Source organism: Lolium rigidum, chromosome 6 (assembly GCF_022539505.1).
Source record: "Lolium rigidum isolate FL_2022 chromosome 6, APGP_CSIRO_Lrig_0.1, whole genome shotgun sequence".
NCBI classification, from domain to species: Eukaryota; Viridiplantae; Streptophyta; class Magnoliopsida; order Poales; family Poaceae; genus Lolium; species Lolium rigidum.
The window spans coordinates 318,336,774-318,359,077 of record NC_061513.1 but is presented as its reverse complement, the minus strand read 5'-3'; the positions used below and the strand labels follow the sequence as shown (position 1 = coordinate 318,359,077).

Genomic DNA, 22,304 nt, shown 5'->3' with positions numbered 1-22,304 from the left:
CAACCAAAGTACTTTGCCCCAACGAAACAGTGAGGTTGTCAATCTCACCGGCTTGCTGTAACAAAGGATTAACCGTATTGTGTGGAAGATGATTGTTTGCAGAAAACAGTAGAACAAGTATTGCAGTAGATTGTATTTCAGTATAGAGAATTGGACCGGGGTCCACAGTTCACTAGAGGTGTCTCTCCCATAAGAATAAGCATGTTGGGTGAACAAATTACAGTTGGGCAATTGACAAATAAAGAGGGCATGACCATGCACATACATATCATGATGAGTATAGTGAGATTTAATTGGGCATTACGACAAAGTACATAGACCGCCATCCAACTGCATCTATGCCTAAAAAGTCCACCTTCGAGTTATCATCCGAACCCCTCCAGTATTAAGTTGCAAAGCAACGGACAATTGCATTAAGTATGGTGCGTAATGTAATCAACAACTACATCCTTAGACATAGCATCAATGTTTTATCCCTAGTGGCAACAGCACAACACAACCTTAGAACTTTCTCGTCACTGTCCCAGTGTCAATGCGGGCATGAACCCACTATCGAGCATAAATACTCCCTCTTGGAGTTACAAGCATCTACTTGGCCAGAGCATCTACGAGTAACGGAGAGTATGCAAGATCATAAACAACACATAGATATAACTTTGATAATCAACATAACAAGTATTCTCTATTCATCGGATCCCAACAAACGCAACATATAGAATTACAGATAGATGATCTTGATCATGTTAGGCAGCTCACAAGATCCGACAATGAAGCACAATGGGGAGAAGACAACCATCTAGCTACTGCTATGGACCCATAGTCCAGGGGTAGACTACTCACTCATCACTCCGGAGGCGACCATGGCGGCGTAGAGTCCTCCGGGAGATGATTCCCCTCTCCGGCAGGGTGCCGGAGGCGATCTCCTGGATCCCCCGAGATGGGATCGGCGGCGGCGGCGTCTCTGGAAGGTTTTCCGTATCGTGGCTCTCGGTACTGGGGGTTTCGCAAAGGAGGCTTTAAGTAGGCGGAAGGGCAGGTCGGGAGGCGGCACGAGGGCCCCACACCACAGGGCCGCGCGGCCAAGGGGGGCCGCGTCGCCCTAGGGTCCAGGCACCTCGTGGCCCCACTTCGTCTCCTCTTCGGACTTCGGAAGCTTCGTGGCAAAATAGGCCCCCGGGCGTTGATTTCGTCCAATTCCGAGAATATTTCGTTACTAGGATTTCTGAAACCAAAAACAGCAGAAAACGAAGAATCGGCACTTCGGCATCTTGTTAATAGGTTAGTTCCGGAAAATGCACGAATATGACATAAAGTGTGCATAAAACATGTAGATAACATCAATAATGTGGCATGGAACATAAGAAATTATCGATACGTCGGAGACGTATCAGCATCCCCAAGCTTAGTTACGCTCGTCCCGAGCAGGTAAAACGATAACACGGATAATTTCCGGAGTGACATGCCATCATAACCTTGATCATACTATTTGTAAAGCATATGTAGTGAATGCAGCGATCAAAACAATGTATATGACATGAATAAACAAGTGAATCATAAAGCAAAGACTTTTCATGAATAGCACTTCAAGACAAGCATCAATAAGTCTCGCATAAGAGTTAACTCATAAAGCAATAATTCAAAGTAAAGGCATTGAAGCAACACAAAGGAAGATTAAGTTTCAGCGGTTGCTTTCAACTTGTAACATGTATATCTCATGGATATTGTCAACATAGAGTAATATAATAAGTGCAATAAGCAAGTATGTAGGAATCAATGCACAGTTCACACAAGTGTTTGCTTCTTGAGGTGGAGAGAAATAGGTGAACTGACTCAACAATAAAAGTAAAAGAATGGTCCTCCATATAGGAAAAGCATCGATTGCTATATTTGTGCTAGAGCTTTGATTTTGAAAACATGAAACAATTTTGTCAACGGTAGTAATAAAGCATATATATCATGTAAATTATATCTTACAAGTTGCAAGCCTCATGCATAGTATACTAATAGTGCCCGCACCTTGTCCTAATTAGCTTGGACTACCGGATCATCGCAATGCACATGTTTTAACCAAGTGTCACAAAGGGGTACCTCTATGCCGCTTCGTACAAAGGTCTAAGGAGAAAGCTCGCATTGGATTTCTCGCTATTGATTATTCTCAACTTAGACATCCATACCGGGACAACATAGACAACGAGATAATGGACTCCTCTTTTATGCATAAGCATGTAGCAACAATTAGTAATTTTCTCATATGAGATTGAGGATATTTGTCCAAAACTGAAACTTCCACCATGGATCATGGCTTTAGTTAGCGGCCCAATGTTCTTCTCTAACAATATGCATGCTTAACCATAAGGTGGTAGATCTCTCTTACTTCAGACAAGACGAACATGCATAGCAACTCATATGAAATTCAACAAAGAGTAGTTGATGGCGTCCCCAGTGAACATGGTTATCGCACAACAAGCAACTTAATAAGAGATAAAGTGCATAATTACATATTCAATACCACAATAGTTTTTAAGCTATTTGTCCCATGAGCTATATATTGCAAAGGTGAATGATGGAATTTTAAAGGTAGCACTCAAGCAATTTACTTTGGAATGGCGGAAAATACCATGTAGTAGGTAGGTAGGTGGACACAAATGGCATAGTGGTTGGCTCAAGTATTTTGGATGCATGAGAAGTATTCCCTCTCGATACAAGGTTTAGGCTAGCAAGGCTTATTTGAAACAAACACAAGGATGAACCGGTGCAGCAAAACTCACATAAAAGACATATTGTAAACATTATAAGACTCTACACCGTCTTCCTTGTTGTTCAAACTCAATACTAGAAATTATCTAGACCTTAGAGAAACCAAATATGCAAACCAAATTTTAGCATGCTCTATGTATTTCTTCATTAATGGGTGCAAAGCATATGATGCAAGAGCTTAAACATGAGCATAACAATTGCCAAGTATCACATTACCCAAGACATTAATAGCAATTACTACATGTATCATTTTCCAATTCTAACCATATAACAATTTAACGAAGAAGAAACTTCGCCATGAATACTATGAGTAGAAACCAAGGACATACTTGTCCATATGCTACAGCGGAGCGTGTCTCTCTCCCATAAAGTGAATGCTAGGATCCATTTTATTCAAACAAAACAAAAAACAAAAACAAACCGACGCTCCAAGCAAAGCACATAGGATGTGATGGAATAAAAATATAGTTTCAGGGGAGGAACCTGATAATGTTGTCGATGAAGAAGGGGATGCCTTGGGCATCCCCAAGCTTAGACGCTTGAGTCTTCTTAATATATGCAGAGGTGAACCACCGGGGCATCCCCAAGCTTAGAGCTTTCACTCTCCTTGATCATGTTGCATCATACTCCTCTCTTGATCCTTGAAAACTTCCTCCACACCAAACTTAGAACAACTCATTAGAGGGTTAGCGACAATAAAAATTAACATATTCAGAGGTGACACAATCATTCTTAACACTTCTGGACATTGCATAAAGCTACTGGACATTAATGGATCAAAGAAATTCATCCAACATAGCAAAAGAGGCAATGCGAAATAAAAGGCAGAATCTGTCAAAAACAGAACAGTTCGTATTGACGAATTTTATCGAGGCACCAGACTTGATCAAATGAAAATGCTCAAATTGAATGAAAGTTGCGTACATATCTGAGAATCACTCACGTAAATTGGCATAATTTTCTGAGTTACCTACAGATAAAACAGCCCAGATTCGTGACAGCAAAGAAATCTGTTTCTGCGCAGTAATCCAAATCTAGTATGAACTTTTCTATCAACGGCTTTACTTGGCACAATAAAACACTAAACTAAGATAAGGAGAGTTTGCTACAGTAGTAAACAACTTCCAAGACACAAAATAAAAACAAAGTACTGTAGGTAAAAACATGGGTTGTCTCCCACAAGCGCTTTTCTTTAACGCCTTTCAGCTAGGCGCGTAAAGTGTGTATCAAGTATTATCAAGAGACGAAGTGTCAACATCATAATTTGTTCTCATAATAGAATCAAAAGGTAACTTCATTCTCTTTCTAGGGAAGTGTTCCATACCTCTCTTGAGAGGAAATTGATATTTTATATTACCTTCCTTCATATCAATGATAGCACCAACAGTTCGAAGAAAAGGTCTTCCCAAGATAATGGGACAAGATGCATTGCATTCAATATCCAGGACAACAAAATCAACGGGGACAAGGTTATTGTTAACGGTAATGCGAACATTATCAACTTTCCCCAAAGGTTTCTTTGTAGAATGATCAGCAAGATTAACATCCAAATAACAATTTTTCAGCGGTGGCAAGTCAAGCATATTATAAATTTTCTTAGGCATAACGGAAATACTTGCACCAAGATCACATAAAGCATTACAATCAAAATCTTTAACCTTCATCTTAATGATGGGCTCCCAACCATCCTCTAGCTTTCTAGGAATAGAGGCTTCACGCTCTAGTTTCTCTTCTCTAGCTTTTATGAGAGCATTTGTAATATGTTGTGTGGAAGCCAAATTTATAGCACTAGCATTAGGACTTTTAGCAAGTTTTTGCAAGAACTTTATAACTTCAGAGATGTGGCAATCATCAAAATTCAAACCATTATAATCTAAAGCAATGGGATCATCATCCCCAATGTTGGAAAAAAATTCAGCAGTTTTATCACAGGCAGTTTCAGCAGTTTTAGCAGCTTCAGGCAGTTTCTCGCGCTTTGCATTAGAAGTGGAAACATTGCTAACACCAATTCTTTTATTATTATTAGTAGGAGGTGCAGCAACATGTGTAGCATTAGCATTACAAGTGGTGGTAATAGTCCAAACTTTAGCTACATTCTTCTCTTTAGCTAGTTTTTAATTTTCTTCTCTATCCCACCTAGCACGCAGTTCAGCCATTAATCTTATATTCTCATTAATTCTAACTTGGATGGCATTTGCTGTAGTAACAATTTTATTATGATGATTTTCATTAGGCATAACTTTCGATTTCAAAAGATCAACATCAGCTGACAAGACTATCGACTTTAGAAGCAAGTATATCAATTTTCCCAAGCTTTTCTTCAACAGATTTGTTAAAAGCAGTTTGTGTACTAATAAATTCTTTAAGCATGGCTTCAAGTCCAGGGGTGAACTCCTATTATTGTTGTAAGAATTCCCATAAGAATTACCATAGCCGTTGCCATTATTATAAGGATATGGCCTATAGTTGTTACTAGAATTGTTCCGGTAAGCATTGTTGTTGAAATTATTATTTTTAATGAAGTTTACATCAACATGTTCTTCTTGTGCAACCAATGAAGCTAACGGAACATTATTAGGATCAATATTAGTCCTATCATTCACAAGCATAGACATAATAGCATCAATCTTATCACTCAAGGAAGAGGTTTCTTCGACTGAATTTACCTTCTTACCTTGTGGAGCTCTTTCCGTGTGCCATTCAGAGTAATTGATCATCATATTATCAAGAAGCTTTGTTGCTTCACCAAGAGTGATGGACATAAAGGTACCTCCAGCAGCTGAATCCAATAAATTCCGCGAAGAAAAATTTAGTCCTGCATAGAAGGTTTGGATGATCATCCAAGTAGTCGATCCATGAGTTGGGCAATTTTTAACCAGAGATTTCATTCTTTCCCAAGCTTGAGCAACATGTTCAGTATCTAATTGTTTAAAATTCATTATGCTACTCCTCAAAGATATAATTTTAGCAGGGGATAATATCTACCAATAAAAGCATCCTTGCATTTAGTCCATGAATCAATACTATTCTTAGGCGAGAGATAGCAACCAATCTTTAGCTCTTCCTCTTAATGAGAAAGGGAACAATTTTAATTTTATAATGTCACCATCTACATCTTTATATTTTTGCATTTCACACAATTCAACAAAATTATTGAGATGGGCAGCAAGCATCATCGGAACTAACACCGAGAAAATTGCTCTCGCATAACAAGATTTAGTAAAGCAGGTTTAATTTCAAAGAATTCTGCTGTAGTAGCAGGTGGAGCAATAGGTGTGCATAAGAAATCATTATTATTTGTGGTTGTGAAGTCACACAACTTAGTATTTTCAGGGTTGGCCATTTTAGCAATAGTAAATAAAGCAAACTAGATAAAGTAAATGCAAGTAACTAATTTTTTTGTGTTTTTGATATAGCAAACAAGATAGCAATTAAAGTAAAACTAGCTACTAATTTTTTTGTATTTTGATTTAGTGCAGCAAACAAAGTAGTAAATAAAACTAAGCAAGACAAAAACAAAGTAAAGAGATTGAGAAGTGGAGACTCCCCTTGCAGCGTGTCTTGATCTCCCGGCAACGGCGCCGGAAATTTGCTTGATGCGTGTGGTTAACACGTCCGTTGGGAACCCCAAGAGGAAGGTGTGATGCGCACAGCGGCAAGTTTCCTCGATAAGAAACCAAGGTTTAATCGAACCAGTAGGAGTCAAGAAGCACGTTGAAGGTTGATGGCGGCGGGATGTAGTGCGGCGCAACACCGGAGATTCCGGCGCCAACGTGGAACCTCGCACAACACAACCAAAGTACTTTGCCCCAACGAAACAAGTGAGGTTGTCAATCTCACCGGCTTGCTGTAACAAAGGATTAACCGTATTGTGTGGAAGATGATTGTTTGCGAGAAAACAGTAGAGAACAGTATTGCAAGTAGATTGTATTTCGAGTATAGAGAATTGGACCGGGGTCCACAGTTCACTAGAGGTGTCTCTCCCATAAGATAAACAGGCATGTTGGGTGAACAAATTACAGTTGGGCAATTGACAAATAAAGAGGGCATGACCATGCACATACATATCATGATGAGTATAGTGAGATTTAATTGGGCATTACGACAAAGTACATAGACCGCCATCCAACCGCATCTATGCCTAAAAAGTCCACCTTCGAGGTTATCATCCGAACCCCTCCAGTATTAAGTTGCAAAGCAACAGACAATTGCATTAAGTATGGTGCGTAATGTAATCAACAACTACATCCTTAGACATAGCATCAATGTTTTATCCCTAGTGGCAACAGCACAACACAACCTTAGAACTTTCGTCACTGTCCCAGGTGTCAATGCAGGCATGAACCCACTATCGAGCATAAATACTCCCTCTTGGAGTTACAAGCATCTACTTGGCCAGAGCATCTACGAGTAACGGAGAGCATGCAAGATCATAAACAACACATAGATATAACTTTGATAATCAACATAACAAGTATTCTCTATTCATCGGATCCCAACAAACGCAACATATAGAATTACAGATAGATGATCTTGATCATGTTAGGCAGCTCACAAGATCCGACAATGAAGCACAATGGGGAGAAGACAACCATCTAGCTACCGCTATGGACCCATAGTCCAGGGGTAGACTACTCACTCATCACTCCGGAGGCGACCATGGCGGCGTAGAGTCCTCCGGGAGATGATTCCCCTCTCCGGCAGGGTGCCGGAGGCGATCTCCTGGATCCCCCGAGATGGGATCGGCGGCGGCGGCGTCTCTGGAAGGTTTTCCGTATCGTGGCTCTCGGTACCGGGGGTTTCGCAACGGAGGCTTTAAGTAGGCGGAAGGGCGGGTCGGGAGGCGGCACGAGGGCCCCACCCCACGGGGCCGCGCGGCCAAGGGGGGGGCGCCGCCCTAGGGTCTGGGCACCTCGTGGCCCCACTTCGTCTCCTCTTCGGACTTCTGGAAGCTTCGTGGCAAAATAGGCCCCTGGGCGTTGATTTCGTCCAATTCCGAGAATATTTCGTTACTAGGATTTCGAAACCAAAAACAGCGAGAAAACAGCAATCGGCACTTCGGCATCTTGTTAATAGGTTAGTTCCAGAAAATGCACGAATATGACATAAAGTGTGCATAAAACATGTAGATAACATCAATAATGTGGCATGGAACATAAGAAATTATCGATACGTCGGAGACGTATCAGGGGGCAGCGGCCCTAGACGGAGGAGGAGGAGGAGCATGACCGTGCGAAAACTGCGCAGAGGGCCAGGAGGAGGGCGGATGCGAAGGAACGCCGGCGGGCGGCCGCCGCCAGGCCACCCAGCTGATAAAGCTGGAGTGAAATCCTCACGCGTACAGGTCACTCGCGTCGAGTGAAATCCACGGTCCCGGCAGCGTAGGTAGACTAGTAGTAGGTAGTATTAAAAAATTGTAATATGTTTTATTTTAATGAACAATGAAATTATGTCCTTATGACACGCGGGCTAGGGGAGGACAAGGGGAGGACGCGAGCGGCCAGCTCCTGACGTTCGTGGCCACGCAAACGCGACCCAGATTTGGGTTGGGTTTGGGTCGTTCCGTACGCCGCGGCCATCTGTTTTAGGGATGGATCCTGGATGACGGTTTTATCCGTTTCGACCTATCCAAACGCGTGGGTGCGGGTCGCGTTGGAGATGGTCTAACGGTCAACACATGGATGCATAGTGCTTACCAACTATACTAGTCTAGTTCACGCAAAGTGGACCGTATACAACAGCACCATATGTGCGTATCTTTCATGCTTGGCTGTGCAATAATATCATGTACGATAATCAAATAACCCCACGGCATGCTTCACATGAATCGTGCATCGTGTACACTTAACAATGATCGTGCATCCCATGAACCAAGAAGCGGAGACGGACTAGTGCATACTCCGTGCCAACTAGTGCAACTGTGCAAGATGGCACGATGAAATAGCAGTATCACAAGTTGATTCCCATTGACACAAATGTAGTGCTGGCCCTGCCTGGCTTGTACGCCAATGATGAAACGTCACAGAGACTAACATTAATAATTAGTATAAGCAGGAGTAGTTTCGATTCAGTAGCACACTTCCTAAATTAGTTTGTTCTAACCACTTGGTATGATACTATCTAAACCCCTCAGCCGATCGATGATGCATGCTCTCGGCTACCTAGAGGCCTAGAGCTAACAAAGCCCAGCCAGCCATGGAAGTTCAGTACCCCAAGTTCCTCCTCTACGGCCTCCTCATCCTGGGGTCATGGCTCATCTCCTGCTTTCTCCACTTCCAATTCCTCCACATCTACCTCTTGTCTGCTAACCCCAACTCAGGAGCGACGCTCGACGTCGTCCTCCCGCTCTCAGTTCCCATCGCGCTCAATGCCAGCTTCCTTCCACTAGCTCCCTCTCCCGTCGGGGCCGATCGGGATGGCGCGCTGCCCCCGGCAACGGCACCGTCCTCAGCGTCGTGCGAGGGCAGATACGTGCACATGCTAGATGTGTCTTCCCGGTTCGATGTTCTCAGCGCCTGCGTCGAGGGCTCGCCTGCATTTCAGGACGAGGGCAGCATGTGCTCCCTGATGGTCAATGCCGGCATGGGCCCCGAGCTCCCTCCCGCCACAGGCAACGGCAGTGATGGTGACACCGGCATCATCCCCAACACCGGATGGTAAGCTCCCTGATCATTCACTGACGCCATATATAAACTCATGGTGCACGCTACATATTACTATATAAATTGCGTCATATCGGCAATTCAGCACGCGTCTAAGAATAATGAGCACGTACGTGCAGGTACAACACGAACCAATACGCCCTGGAGGTGATCGTACACAACCGGATGCGCCTCTACGAGTGCCTCACCGACGACCCAGCGGCAGCCACGGCGGTGTACGTGCCCTACTACCCAGGGCTGGAGCTCCAGCAGCACCTGTGCGACCGCAATTTTACGGTGCGCAACGGTCTCTCCTCCGAGTTCCTAGGGTGGCTGTCGTCGCGGCCGCAGTGGGCGGCCTTCGGGGGCCGTGACCACTTCATGGTAGCCGCCAAGACCAACTGGATGTTCCGGCAGAGCGCCGCCGTGAAGTGCGGCAATGACTTCCTTGATCACCCTGAGTCCGGCAACATGACGGTGCTGACCTACGAGTCCAACGCCTGGGAGCCGCTGGACTTCGCGGTGCCGTACCCGAGCTACTTCCACCCGACGTCGGCCGGCGAGGTGGCCGGGTGGCAGGAGCGCGCCCGCGCCGCGGAGCGGCCGTGGCTCTTCACATTCGCCGGCGCGCCACGTGCCAACGGGATGCTGGTTATCCGCGACCGTATCATTGACTCGTGCACGTCATCGAGCCGGTGCCGGCTTGTCGACTGCAGCCACGACAAAACCTGCAAGTCGCCGCGGAGGGTTGTCTCCGCATTCGGCGCCTCCCGCTTCTGCCTGCAGCCGAACGGCGACTCCTACATGCGCCGCTCCTCGGTCGACTCCGTCATGGCTGGATGCATCCCCGTCTTCTTCCACGAGGCGTCCACCTTTAAGAAGCAGTACCGGTGGCACCATCCGGACCCGGACAGTAGCGATGGCGAGGAGCGACGGTACTGGGTGCTCATCGACCCGGACGAGCTCCTCGAAGAGAAGGTGGACATCGAGGAGGTGCTAGCAAGGTATACCGATGAGGAGGTGGCCGCCATGAGGGAGGAGGTCATCAAGATGATCCCAAGGTTCTTGTACGAGGACCCCAGGGTGAGGTTCAAGGGAGACATGAGGGATGCGTTTGACGTTTCCTTTGATGAGGTGATGGGGAGGATGAGGAGGATCAAGAACGGCCAGGATTTGGGATAGTTCTTTGTAGGGGTAGTAAAGCAGCACTTTATTCAATAGTTAGGGCTAAATGGCCCGATACAATTCTAGCAATCTTTGCTAGAAAATCAAGTACTTCCCGCGACTTAAATTAATTGACACACCTCAAATGCTCAATAGTACACTTGTAATGAACATACTATATGAATGCATCGATTAATTCGGGCCTGATGGGGCACTACAAAAACATGATAACAATCCGATTACATCGATGACCCAACTTGAGGAGTACATAATGTTTAAACTTAGGCGACATGCCACACTAGAGATGGGGCCTGGTGTTCATGGATTCGAGGGGATTTACGGAAGAACACCAAAAACACAAGGTAGAACGCACACCACGTCCGGTACAAATCGGTTTGCTCGAGTGGCACAAACCATCACTCCTAGAGAATCACGAGGGAGATACCGCTAGGTAGAATCCCACGTGAGAGATCGGCAAGAAGATGGTACAATCACTTAGGTGAGAGAGTAACAAGGAATCAACCAAGTAGAATATGACTGGATACAAAAATGATAACTCAATTGTAATGATTTTTAACATACTTTGGCCTATCTGGAAAGCTAGGTATGACCTTCTTTTCAACAGGAAACATAAAGCTCCATTCCAGGTTTTGCATGTAATACAGGGGAAGTGGAGCTTCAGGAACATGGTCTGTCCAAATGAAGGATCAATAAAAATTAATATTGATGCTGCCTATGATGCCGATTTGGGCACATGAGGCATGGGTGCTATTGCTAGAGATTGCAAGGGTAAATTTATGGCTGCAAGTTGTAAGGAGATTCATTTCGTGGCAGATCCCTTCATGGCGGAGGCATATGCTTTGCGTGATGGCCTGAGTTTGGCACAGTTCTTAGGAGGGAATAAGGTTATTATTCAGTCGGATAATGTGCAGGTCATTGAAACTATGATGAATGGGTGCTTCTCGGCCACGTTTTCTGCAGCTATTTTTGAAGATTGCAGGATTCTTTTTACTGGTTATAGGAAAATTCTGTTTGATCATTGTAATAGAGAGGCGAATCAGGTTGCTCATGAGCTAGCTAGGCATAGTGTTAGTTTTCATGTTGATGAGTTTTGGGATAGTGATCCCCTAGCTTTATCTTACCAGCTATGGTGAATGATGTAGCTACTATATGATCCAAGTGCATCAACTTTTTTACGCACTTTTTTCCTTACCAGAGTATCGAAGGGGTGGAAGGTTTTTAATGAGGCGGCTTGCTTGCCTGTTATAATATATTTGTGCTTTCAAAAAAAAGAGTCGGGGGTCGGGGCAGTTGTAAGAGATGCCCTAAAAAAATGCCGTCATTTTATAAAAATCCTAAATTATATAGATGTACGGAATCTTGGACCTAACTGCAAGAGTTACATTCCCCTCCCAAATCTCGCGCGCACCATCCCGGCGACCCCGGGCGATGCCGTCCTCCTACGCCGCCGCCGCCGCCGCTGCGTCCTCCTCGCGGAAACCAGTTCGCACGACCACTGCAGCTCCCACCGCCCCTACACCAGCACCCCGACCTGCACCAGCGCCCTCGCCGCCCAACCCTAGCCCCGTCTCCGACTCTGACCCCTCGTCCTACTCCTCCTCCGGGGACGAGACCGATCTCTCCGCCTGCGACCCGGCCACTAAATCCATCCTCTCCAGCTACCTCTCCGCGGCCGGAAATGGCGCCGACCTCTCCAAGGTCGGCATCTTCCTCAACTCCGCCGCGCGCCGCAGATCACCGCCGTGCCTGATCTGCTTGGACCCCATCCGCCCCTCCGACCCCGTCTGGTCCTGCTCCGCCTCATGCTTTGCGCTCCTCCACCTCCACTGCATCCAGTCATGGGCGCACCAGTCAGCCACCGCCGCTCCCTCCCCCACCTGGGGCTGCCCCAAGTGCCGCGTCGCCTACCCCAAATCCCAGACCCCCACCTCCTACCACTGCTTCTGCTCCAAGACGGTAGACCCTCCCGCGGATCCCTGGATCCTCCCCCACTCCTGCGGCGACGTCTGTGGCCGCCCTCTCAATTCAAATGCAGACTCCGGCTGCGAGCACACCTGCCTCCTGCTTTGCCACCCCGGGCCTTGCCCGCCGTGCCCGGCAGTTGTCCCGAATGCTCGGTGCTTCTGTGGAGCGCACCGGGAGCCCCGGCGCTGCGCACATCAGCGTTATTCTTGTGCGGGCAAATGTAACAGACACCTTAGCTGTGAACTCCACCGGTGTCCGGTGGAGTGCCATGATGGCCCCTGCCCACCGTGCGCGGTGATGGGGGATCACAAATGCGAGTGTGGAGAGACAACGCTGAAGAGATTGTGCTCCGAAAGGGTCTTCCAATGCAAGAGTGAGTGTGGTGGGATGCTGGAGTGTGGGAAGCATAGGTGTGAGAGAGGATGCCATGGTGGAAAGTGCGGGGAATGTCCGCTACGAGGACGACGAACGTGCCCTTGTGGCAAGAAGGACTATCCAAGGTTGGAGTGCGATGTGGAGGCTGCCACATGTGGATCGACTTGCGAGAAGGTGCTTGGGTGTGGAAGGCACAAGTGCCCCGAGCGGTGCCATCGTGGCCCGTGTGACGTGACCTGCCGTCTTATGATAAAGAAGTCCTGCCGCTGTGGGGGTCTGAAGAAGGAGGTACATATCCATACAACATGCTTGTGATGATAACCTTGCAAGTAGTAAAAAAGTAGATATTTGATCACATTGTGTGAGAAGATAAATCACTTGATTCTAAAATGCGGAAGGCAACTAGCAACACTATTTGCACCCAATTGGCAGAATTTGTCTTCAAGTAATTGCTACATGTAACAGCCAATTGTTGAAATCTGCATTTTCTAGTGGACAATAAAAGGCTTGTGTGCTTCAAATTGATTTCTTTACTCCAAAGTTTACTCTTTGTATCCATACTATTTAACATAGTAGAAACAATGAGTAGCAATTGTTATTTTTTATTTCTCCTTAATCTGGTCCAGAAGTAATGCTATAGCTCGGTAGGTATACTTCTATGTTATTGCTTATTAGGAAGCAAATGCTTAATTCCCAAAATATTGTGATGCATTTTATCAGCTTCCTTGCCACCAAGACTTGACCTGCGAAAGGAAATGTCAGCGTTTACGTGCCTGTGGACGCCATGCTTGTAAGCGACGTTGTTGTGTTGGGGATTGCCCACCCTGCGCGGAGGTACTTCTTGGTCTTCTTCTTTTATGCATTATTTTGCCTCCTTTCAAGCACTAAAGTAGTCTATGTTTGTAGACTTGTGACCGGAGGCTCAGATGTGGCAACCATAAATGCCTCTCTCCATGCCACAGGTACTGCCGTAACCAAAGATGCATATTTTCGTTTGCCATTTGCTATTGTTTAGTTCTAGTTGCGTTGCTACATGCCTACGTCACGTGTATGTGCTCCCATGTTGGTTCAACCACACAGTACATTTCAAAACATAGTGGTGTTTTGCTCTGAAATAGTCACATTTAGTTTTTGGATGGAAAACTCGAGTCTGTTAGTCTGTAGTTTCCAGGGTGTCTAGTGTCTTATTGGTTCATTTTTCTGAACTGAAATTTCTATTTTTAGTGACATCTGGTTCCTTTTGTTTACCAGCGGTGCTTGTTCACCCTGTCCTTTGATGAAGACCATCTCATGCTTCTGTGGGAAAACATACTTTGAGGTTGAACTTGGTGGTCTCTTAACTTTGTTTTTCATTTCGTTATATGAGTTATATTGGTCCTACTACTTCCTTACTAAAGATGATTAGGACTTATGAGAAATAATTAGCATAAACAATAATTTTTACGTGATCTGGTGCACTTGCCTTATTGTTAATTCTTATTCAGATTTAAGTATACAGTACATCTGTATCCTCCTCAGTGTCTCTCCTGACTCACTCAACTTCTTTAAATTGCTAGTGTGTTAAATAGTTATACCATACTTGCTAAGTCTCACTTTGTAGATTAAAATGCATAATTCTATTGTAGGTTCCTTGTGGGACCGAGAAGAACCAGAAACCTCCCAAATGCTCGAAAAGATGCAATATAGATCGCCTATGCAGACACAAGCTTGACTGCCGGGTAAACTATTCTGCCTCTTTTCTTTTACATTGTCATTACTCATTAATTGATATCACTTGATAATTTTCATTGCTGATTGCCATCACAAGTGTATTTGTGACGTTATTCAGAATTTATTTTGGTGAATTTGTTGGCATGCCATTTCTGGGTACTTCTTCTGCTATTATAGATTTGCCATCATAATTTACTGACATTTAATCTCCTTCCTTTAGCCCCATAAATGCCACTATGGAGCATGTCCACCATGCAAACTGATCTGCGGGGAAGAATTTTCTTGTGGCCACAAGTGTAAAGAAAGGTTCTGAGTTTACTTAATATGCCGAGTATGTCATTGCAGCAGTGTACCAAGAACTATAACTAACTCTGATCTCTAACAATCTTCACACTACTCAGGTGCCATGGCTCTATTCCTCCACCGAACCCCGAGTACACACTTAAACCAATGAAGAAGAAAATGGAAAAGCATATAGAATGCACACCTGGAACACCATGCCCACCATGCCAGGAAATTGTTTTGGTGCCATGTTTTGGGCAACATCTAAGCCAAGAACGTGCAGTAAGTTTTGAACAAGTGGCCTTTGGTCAATTTACGCCTCCCTCCTTCCCTCTCTCTCTCGCACACACTTGAGCATGCCATGCACTTGCACTTGCTTGTACACCAGATTATAGGAACCATTCTTTTCTTATTTTTTGCAGATGCCTTGTTCCAGAAGCAGGCAATTTCCCTGTCAGAATTTATGTGGAAACATTCTCCACTGTGGCAACCATTATTGCACAAAGACTTGCCATGTGTTAGAGGTCCCATCAAATCAGCCTAAAGCTGATACCATATTATCTTTCAGTAGGGAGAACACATTTGCTGAGCCTTGTGAAAGATGCAATCTTCGTTGTCAAGTGGTCAGTTCGTTACTTTCCCTTGCAGTACTTTCAGTTTGGCTGTTCTGTTTATAATCTTTAATGTGAAATGTCTAGCTAGCCTCCACATCTTTCTTTTTAGCTTGGTGCATGATGTTTTGTCTTAATGCTTCTGCCAGGTCAGGGATCCTCCTTGCTCACATCCTTGCCCTTTGCCATGTCATCTAAGTGATTGTCCACCTTGCAAAGTCCTTGTTAAAAGATCATGCCATTGTGGTGCTATGGTACACGCTTTTGAGTGTGTGCACTATAACAACCTAAAGGCCAAGGAACAAGTGAAAGCAAGGGCCTGTGGTGGCCCATGTCATAGGTCAGTTACCAATTCCCAGTTCCCACTTGCTTCTGTTATGACTGTTCAAATAAAAAATGTTGCACAATTTTCACCCAAACTTCCATATTTTGATTTATAACTTTATATGTTTTATTGAATTCTTCGACCTGTTATTTATGGCACTGTGCAGGAAATTATCAAATTGTCCCCATCTGTGCTCAGAAATATGTCACCCTGGTCAATGCCCGTCAGTTGATCAGTGCATGAAAAAGGTGTGGCCTCAGCTTATATTTAGTTTGAAATAACTTGTAACCTGGTAAACAGCAAGTGATCTAGTGCTTGATCTGTTTAGCTGACGAAACTGTAGATGAGATTATTTTTTGGATATATTGCTTCATTGAAAATTCAAGTAAATTATAATTTTGCAGTTTCAAGCTATACTTTGCTAGTCGTTTTTGTTACAGTATATGTGGATTGCCCACCTTCTTTCCATCATTTTTGGACTTCTGATTCTACTGGTTGGTGTATGGAACTTAACTATTTTATTTCCTCTACATATTTGATATCTATGCAGGTCAATGTACGTTGTGCATGTAGCACCCTGAAAAAGGAGTGGGTATGTCAAGATGTTCTCAAGGAGTACCGTAGGTCAGGCCGTGATCCAAAAGAAGTACCCAAAGGTCAGTTTGGAGTTGGCCTGATTCCATGTGGTGGAGATTGCGCGAAAAAGGTCAAAGTTTCAGATCCAGAGCTGCATCTCCGGAAAATCCAGGAGATTAAGGTACCAGACCCTACCATCATAACAGTATTTTTTAATCAACGCACTGTTCTTATCTGTGAAGGTTTCACCACCAAACAATTGGATTTTGAGGTTATGGACTGAATGCGTGCTTATTTCCATGTAGAACCCTGCTGCAGAAGCTGCAAACGTGCCCAAACGCAGGAAGAAGCGCGACCGTGGAGTACAGGAACCTGTCGGGGTTTCGACATGGCAGGTTTGTAAAACTACATATGGTCTGCTTAGGGTATTGTGTTGGCTGTACTATCTGCTCCTTACAACGCACTTACATTTTGCAGAAAATCAAGCGGTATCTCCTGATATTTCTGGCAGTGCTGATTGCTATAGCTGTACTGTACGTGTTGGGAAAAGTGGTTTACCAGGTTTCAGACTGGATGAATGAAATGGAAGCGCAGAAGGCCAGGCAAAGGCTTCTGAGGGCTGGAAGGCTGTAGAAGTGAACAATATATATGGATTCTTAATGAATTTTGAGATGTACATTAAATGAGTAATAAACTGAGCTTTACTGCCAGTATCCAGTTTTGGAGGCATGTGAGTTGAAGGATGCTGTTGTTTTGCGCCTTCCTAGTGCCAAAGGAAGACGGCTTTGTATTGTTTGCAATATGTTGTTGTTGAGTTGCTGTAAATGAACAAATGATGTCAATAATATATGGGTGATCCAGAACACTTTCTTGCAACAACGGCGTTGTCGTATAGGTTATTTGTCAGATATCCAGTCTGCAAGCAACATGGCACTGCCAGTTCGGAACAAAACAGACAACATGAGCTACTAGTTTATTGCATGTCTCCAATTTTTTTATTCGTGCAAGAAGTTGAACACATTTTTCGCAGATCGGTGCACATCTGTGAAATGCACAAACACCTGAAGCCCATGTACATTTCTATGGCGAAGTTCTTAAGTAAACTGCACATCATTACTGAACTAAACATTTTGAAACCTGCACTAAAAATGCTGTTCCTGTATTTTCCGTAAGCCACCAAGTTCTTATTTCCTGATAGTAGCAGGCCACCGAGTTTAATTCGCTCCCGAGCCAAAATCGCGTCATGCTTGCCTCAATTCAAGTCGAGTTCTACTACAACCTGAATTTCGCTAAACATCTTTGCTCGATTGTCGGCCTGAAACTTGGGGTGTAGATACTGCAGTCGACTCCGAGTCCATGCCTCCTCCACTCTCCTGGCAACACCATCAAGCATCAACGCGGCAGCGGCATGCTATCTCCTTGACCTCCCAAAAAAGTTGGATTCTTCCGGCCGTAGCACGAAACCCATCCTACAGAATCAGATGCCGTAAGTGCTCAAAGCTGAATGAAAGCAAAAACATACTCCGTACTCTTATTTTCTCCGCCGCACTTTCTCAGCCGCTGTTTATCTTTGATGCTGACATTATCTTCTGGACAGCTCTCGCATGCCGTCCAGCGCACGACGGTAGGCGCCAAAGTGATCTCGAAAAGGCCAAATTCCGTCTTCACTTCTTTATCATAGCAACCGTAATGCTTCAGCTCAGTTCAGTTGCACTTGCACGCTTCCACTACTTCTGCAGCTATATATGCCACGGTCTGCCTGAACTGCTACACTCGAGCAAGTTCAGGGAAACCAGCCGACCATGGGGGCGGCACCATCACACCAGGAGGCGTCCTCCGCCTCGTCGCGCACCGAGGATGGCCGCGTCGTGCCGATGATGGCATCCAGCGCTGCTACCACCTCCGATACCGCCAACCAGGCCCAGTCCAAGAGAGCGCCGGCGCCTCACATGTTCCGGGAGATCGTCGCCGGGGAGAAGGTCACCGATGTGGCTGCACTAGAAGACCAGGTCGGCACGGGGATCCTCTTGGCCGGGAAGACAAAGGTCCGTCTACCTCTCAACATGAACTGCCGTGCATGAGCCGGTGATGATATGGGGCATCACAAGCTTGGATATATAACTATTAAGTGTTAACACGGTTTGTGGTTCTTCAAACTTGTAACGGTGCAGAAGTATTGGGCTGATCAGAGGACCAGGCACAACTGCTTCATGCTGCTCCCCAGAGGCCTCCACATCACCTGGAGCGAGGACCTGAAATACTGGACTTGGCAACCCCTGAAAGAAGGAAGGTCAGTTAAGCATCACAACATGTGTATATGCATACATAAGGCTATTTTAAGTTGTTCACAGATATTGCCTCAGGAATCATACATACTTACCATACTGTTCCGAACCTGTCATCTTACCATCAGTGACGCGGAAGCCGAAACCGAGGCGGCGGCGCTGCAGAACGTGTGCTGGCTGGAGATCATTGGGAAGCTGGAGCTGTCCCACCTCACACCAGGAATCACCTACGAGGCTGTCTTCGAAGTGATGCTCACCGACCCGGCCTACGGTTGGTCTACGCCGGTGAACCTCCGGCTGAAGCTCCCCGACGGCACGGTTCAGCAGCACAAGGAGAACCTGATGGCCAAGCCCAGAGGGGAGTGGCTGCAGCTCAAGGTTGGGGAGGTCAAGCCGCAGAAGGGGCAGAATGGAGAAGCCGAGGTCTCCATGTTTGAGTACGAGGGTGGGCAGTGGAAGAGGGGGCTCCTCATCAAGGGCATCAAGGTCGTCCCAAAAGAATGATTTGGTTCTGTTTTACTGCGGACGATCGTTAGCGTTTGTTTGTCAACTATGCATGGAATAATATGGTATTTGGGCTGTTACAGAAATTAAAGGCTTCTGAATATATATCTTCCATAAAAATCTTGAAAGAACCGAATATTACTTTCCTCAAGCATGGAGATTTTAATCGTTTAAATCAGCATATATCAGATTTTCCAATTTAACTAATAAAATTTCAGAAAGAAAGATGGGCTAGGTAACACTGTTATTGAATCCAGCGCAGATCATGTTTTCAACATAAATCTGGTGTTCCCTAAGACCGACATTCTTTTTTTGCGAGAAATCCACCGATCTATTAATAATCATCAACAGTAGTACAAATAACCCAAAAAGTAAAAAAAAATACAAATTGGTACTCGGACCACCTAGCGACGACTACAAACACTAGCACGAGCCGAAGGCGCGCCGCTGTCCTCGCCCCTCCATCGCCGGAGTCAGGCAAAGCTTGTCGTAGTAGAGCTTGTTGTAGTAGACAGACGGGAAGTCATCGTGCTAAGGTCCCAGAGGACCAGCACACCAGAGCAGCAACCATCGCCAATGATGACAACCGTAGATCGGAAGAGACTATCATGAAACCACAGCAATAAACACGAAAACCGACCGGATCCCAGGAGATCCGACGGGAACACAACTCCACACGCCCTCCGTCAGCGCTAGATGCACCACCGGAGCGAGGATAGGGCGGGGAGGACCTTATTCTGACTTCAGGATGTAGCCGCCGCCACACCATCCCAAAAAAGAGACTGAAAAGCAAACTAAATTAAGAACGGAAACTCCCCGCCGGCGAGGGACCGTGGTCCGCCACACCTCCAAGGCCCCAAGGCCACCGGGGGCGGAGCGGACCGACGGTATCGCCGGCGAGGAGGACGGAACCTTAGATGGGTTTTGTGGCTTCTTTCCGCCGCCTCCTGGATTCCTTCGCACGTACCGGTTCACGATGGCGTTGATATTCTTGTATATTCTTCCCCTAAGACCGACATTTTTAGTGTAGCTGCAATATGATCACGGTAAATAGGAAACATGGACTAAGCTTAATCTTTCGGGTGTTCAAATAAGTTAGCCCATGCTACCATCATCATGAAGGCTTTGCTGACATTCACGGTTATTAACAAAAAAAATAGCGGTTTATTTCTCTTAAGCATCTTGCACTGTACTACATGCTCTAAGAGACAATATTATTACGACAGTTACATTTTATTAGATGACGAAGTGATAGCCGTCATCAATGCATCGTGAATTATTAGGGCAGGGGTCGCATGTTTTCTACGAGTACACCTCATAGTGGAGATCCGCCATTCCTCTTCATCACTGAGGAAAAATCGTGTGCCAAGAAAATCTAGAACCGCCGACCTCCCACAATCCAACAAATAAACTCCGATGCGCCTCCTTCCCCCAACCACATTCGATATTTCGCCCCGGCACACACGCTGGAGCACCAAGATGAAGCGTACGATCTCCGATTGCTACAACTATGCAATGGGATGGGGCAACATCCACTCTGGGCTGCTACAAAATATCACCAAGCGTGCCGACCTCTTGAGCACCCATCAGGGTGCTAGAATCGAGTACATTACCTAAACCCTTTTATGATGGGCTGAATCTTAGCATGTTATCATAGGAGGTGGTGTTTCTTAAGATACAAGTGCTTCAATGCATTTTATTCTAGTGTGGTATCTAAATTTAATGATTTTGGGCTCATACATGAATGTGATTGAGCTACTAATGTCTTTTGCCTATGTCCGTGTGCAAGTGTTGTAAAGTAGCGTGACACCAATCTTTCATCATTAAATATGATGTCACATTAACAAAGTACCTAGGATATCACGCTATGAAACCCCCATTGTGAAAGGCCAATGAGTACTTCTTCTGGTATCAAAAAATCAAAATGATATTTCAAATACAGCCATGTGTACATTGAATTGACATGACAACACATAATTTGGGACGTTCAAATTTAGATACCTGCGATTTGTTCCATTGGCTTCCCAGAAGAAGCGGGAGTCATCTTTGTTCACGACCTTATGAACATCGTCCCCCAACATGTACATAGCCATCGCATGCATCAAAAGATTGGACGCGGATTTTCTAACGGCACCGGTTCCTACCGGTCTCAATCTGACCGGTAGTAGCCTCGCGATTCATGCAAAAAAAAATTCAGTTTGGTGTCTATTTTGCTTTGATATGGTATATATATGATATTTATTAGATATGAGTGAAATTGTAGTCAAATCTTGTTATTTCAGCAACATTATACATATATTTCAAACATATTTGAATTCATTTAGTTGTTTTTATTTAAATTACCATGAATCCTAATTTATATAAAAAATTTACAAGATTTTGTTAAATTTTTATTTGGATACCAAATATATGTCATATGAAGATGATATACACTAAAGCACGAATCGCGAGAAAATGGAGGGTGGATAGCTATCCGGTAGAAACCAGGGCCGTTAGAAATGACTTTCCCTCAAAAGATTGGACATGCTCGTAAGTGTCAGTCTAGCAGCTGATGACATAGCTTGTCCTACCAGGGGTCCGCACGCTTGGCGACGAGTCGTAAGCGGTTCCCATTCCAGCACACAAAGTTGCTTGTCGCTAATCGGGAGGCAAAATAGAGAATTTTCCCTGTTTGAAGTTTAGCAGGTTGGCAACCAATGGATTTAGCAGATGCAAACATTAAAAAAAGCCATCAATAAGGACGGATGCAATTAATTAATTCAGGCTGGCATTAGGAATTAGTGCTAGTAGCTGGTATATTAAACAAGAATGTCCAAAATGTTCCTTAGCAAGCTAAATCTAATCTAAAAAGAACAATTAATAGTCCTGAATTTGTGACGTGATATTTTTGCAGTGTAAATGATGCGACAGGTTTGAATTAGATGTTTTGCCATTTGTGCGTGGTGGCTGTGTATCTTTCAATGTGATCGATCAGTTTTCAAGGTCACTGCATACAGGTGCCGCCACATCGATAGATGATGGAAATCACATAAGAAATCCAACCCACCGGGATAAAGGAATTTGCAGAAACAATTACGAAGTTGCAGCA

General features: G+C 45.0%; 3 protein-coding genes across 3 annotated transcripts; all 3 read left to right on the top strand.

The window, feature by feature from the left end:
• Window positions 1–8,952: 8,952 nt before the first annotated feature.
• LOC124661834 (xyloglucan galactosyltransferase KATAMARI1 homolog) lies at window positions 8,953–10,580 on the top strand. The gene is made up of 2 exons (XM_047199721.1): window positions 8,953–9,413; window positions 9,539–10,580. The coding sequence occupies exons 1-2, from the start codon at window positions 8,953–8,955 to the stop codon at window positions 10,578–10,580; spliced, it is 1,503 nt and encodes a 500-aa protein (XP_047055677.1).
• Window positions 10,581–12,011: 1,431 nt separating this feature from the next.
• On the top strand, window positions 12,012–17,306 carry LOC124661411 (NF-X1-type zinc finger protein NFXL2). The gene is made up of 13 exons (XM_047199267.1): window positions 12,012–13,211; window positions 13,644–13,757; window positions 13,830–13,885; window positions 14,175–14,241; window positions 14,549–14,641; window positions 14,854–14,939; window positions 15,035–15,197; window positions 15,338–15,538; window positions 15,676–15,866; window positions 16,018–16,099; window positions 16,402–16,608; window positions 16,733–16,822; window positions 16,905–17,306. The coding sequence occupies exons 1-13, from the start codon at window positions 12,012–12,014 to the stop codon at window positions 17,058–17,060; spliced, it is 2,706 nt and encodes a 901-aa protein (XP_047055223.1). The 3' UTR covers window positions 17,061–17,306.
• A 923-nt stretch (window positions 17,307–18,229) lies between these two features.
• LOC124666961 (lectin-like) lies at window positions 18,230–19,319 on the top strand. Its single transcript, XM_047204297.1, has 3 exons — window positions 18,230–18,472; window positions 18,599–18,717; window positions 18,841–19,319. Exons 1-3 carry the CDS (start codon window positions 18,230–18,232, stop codon window positions 19,214–19,216), a joined length of 738 nt encoding a protein of 245 aa, XP_047060253.1. The 3' UTR covers window positions 19,217–19,319.
• The last annotated feature ends 2,985 nt before the right edge of the window (window positions 19,320–22,304 follow it).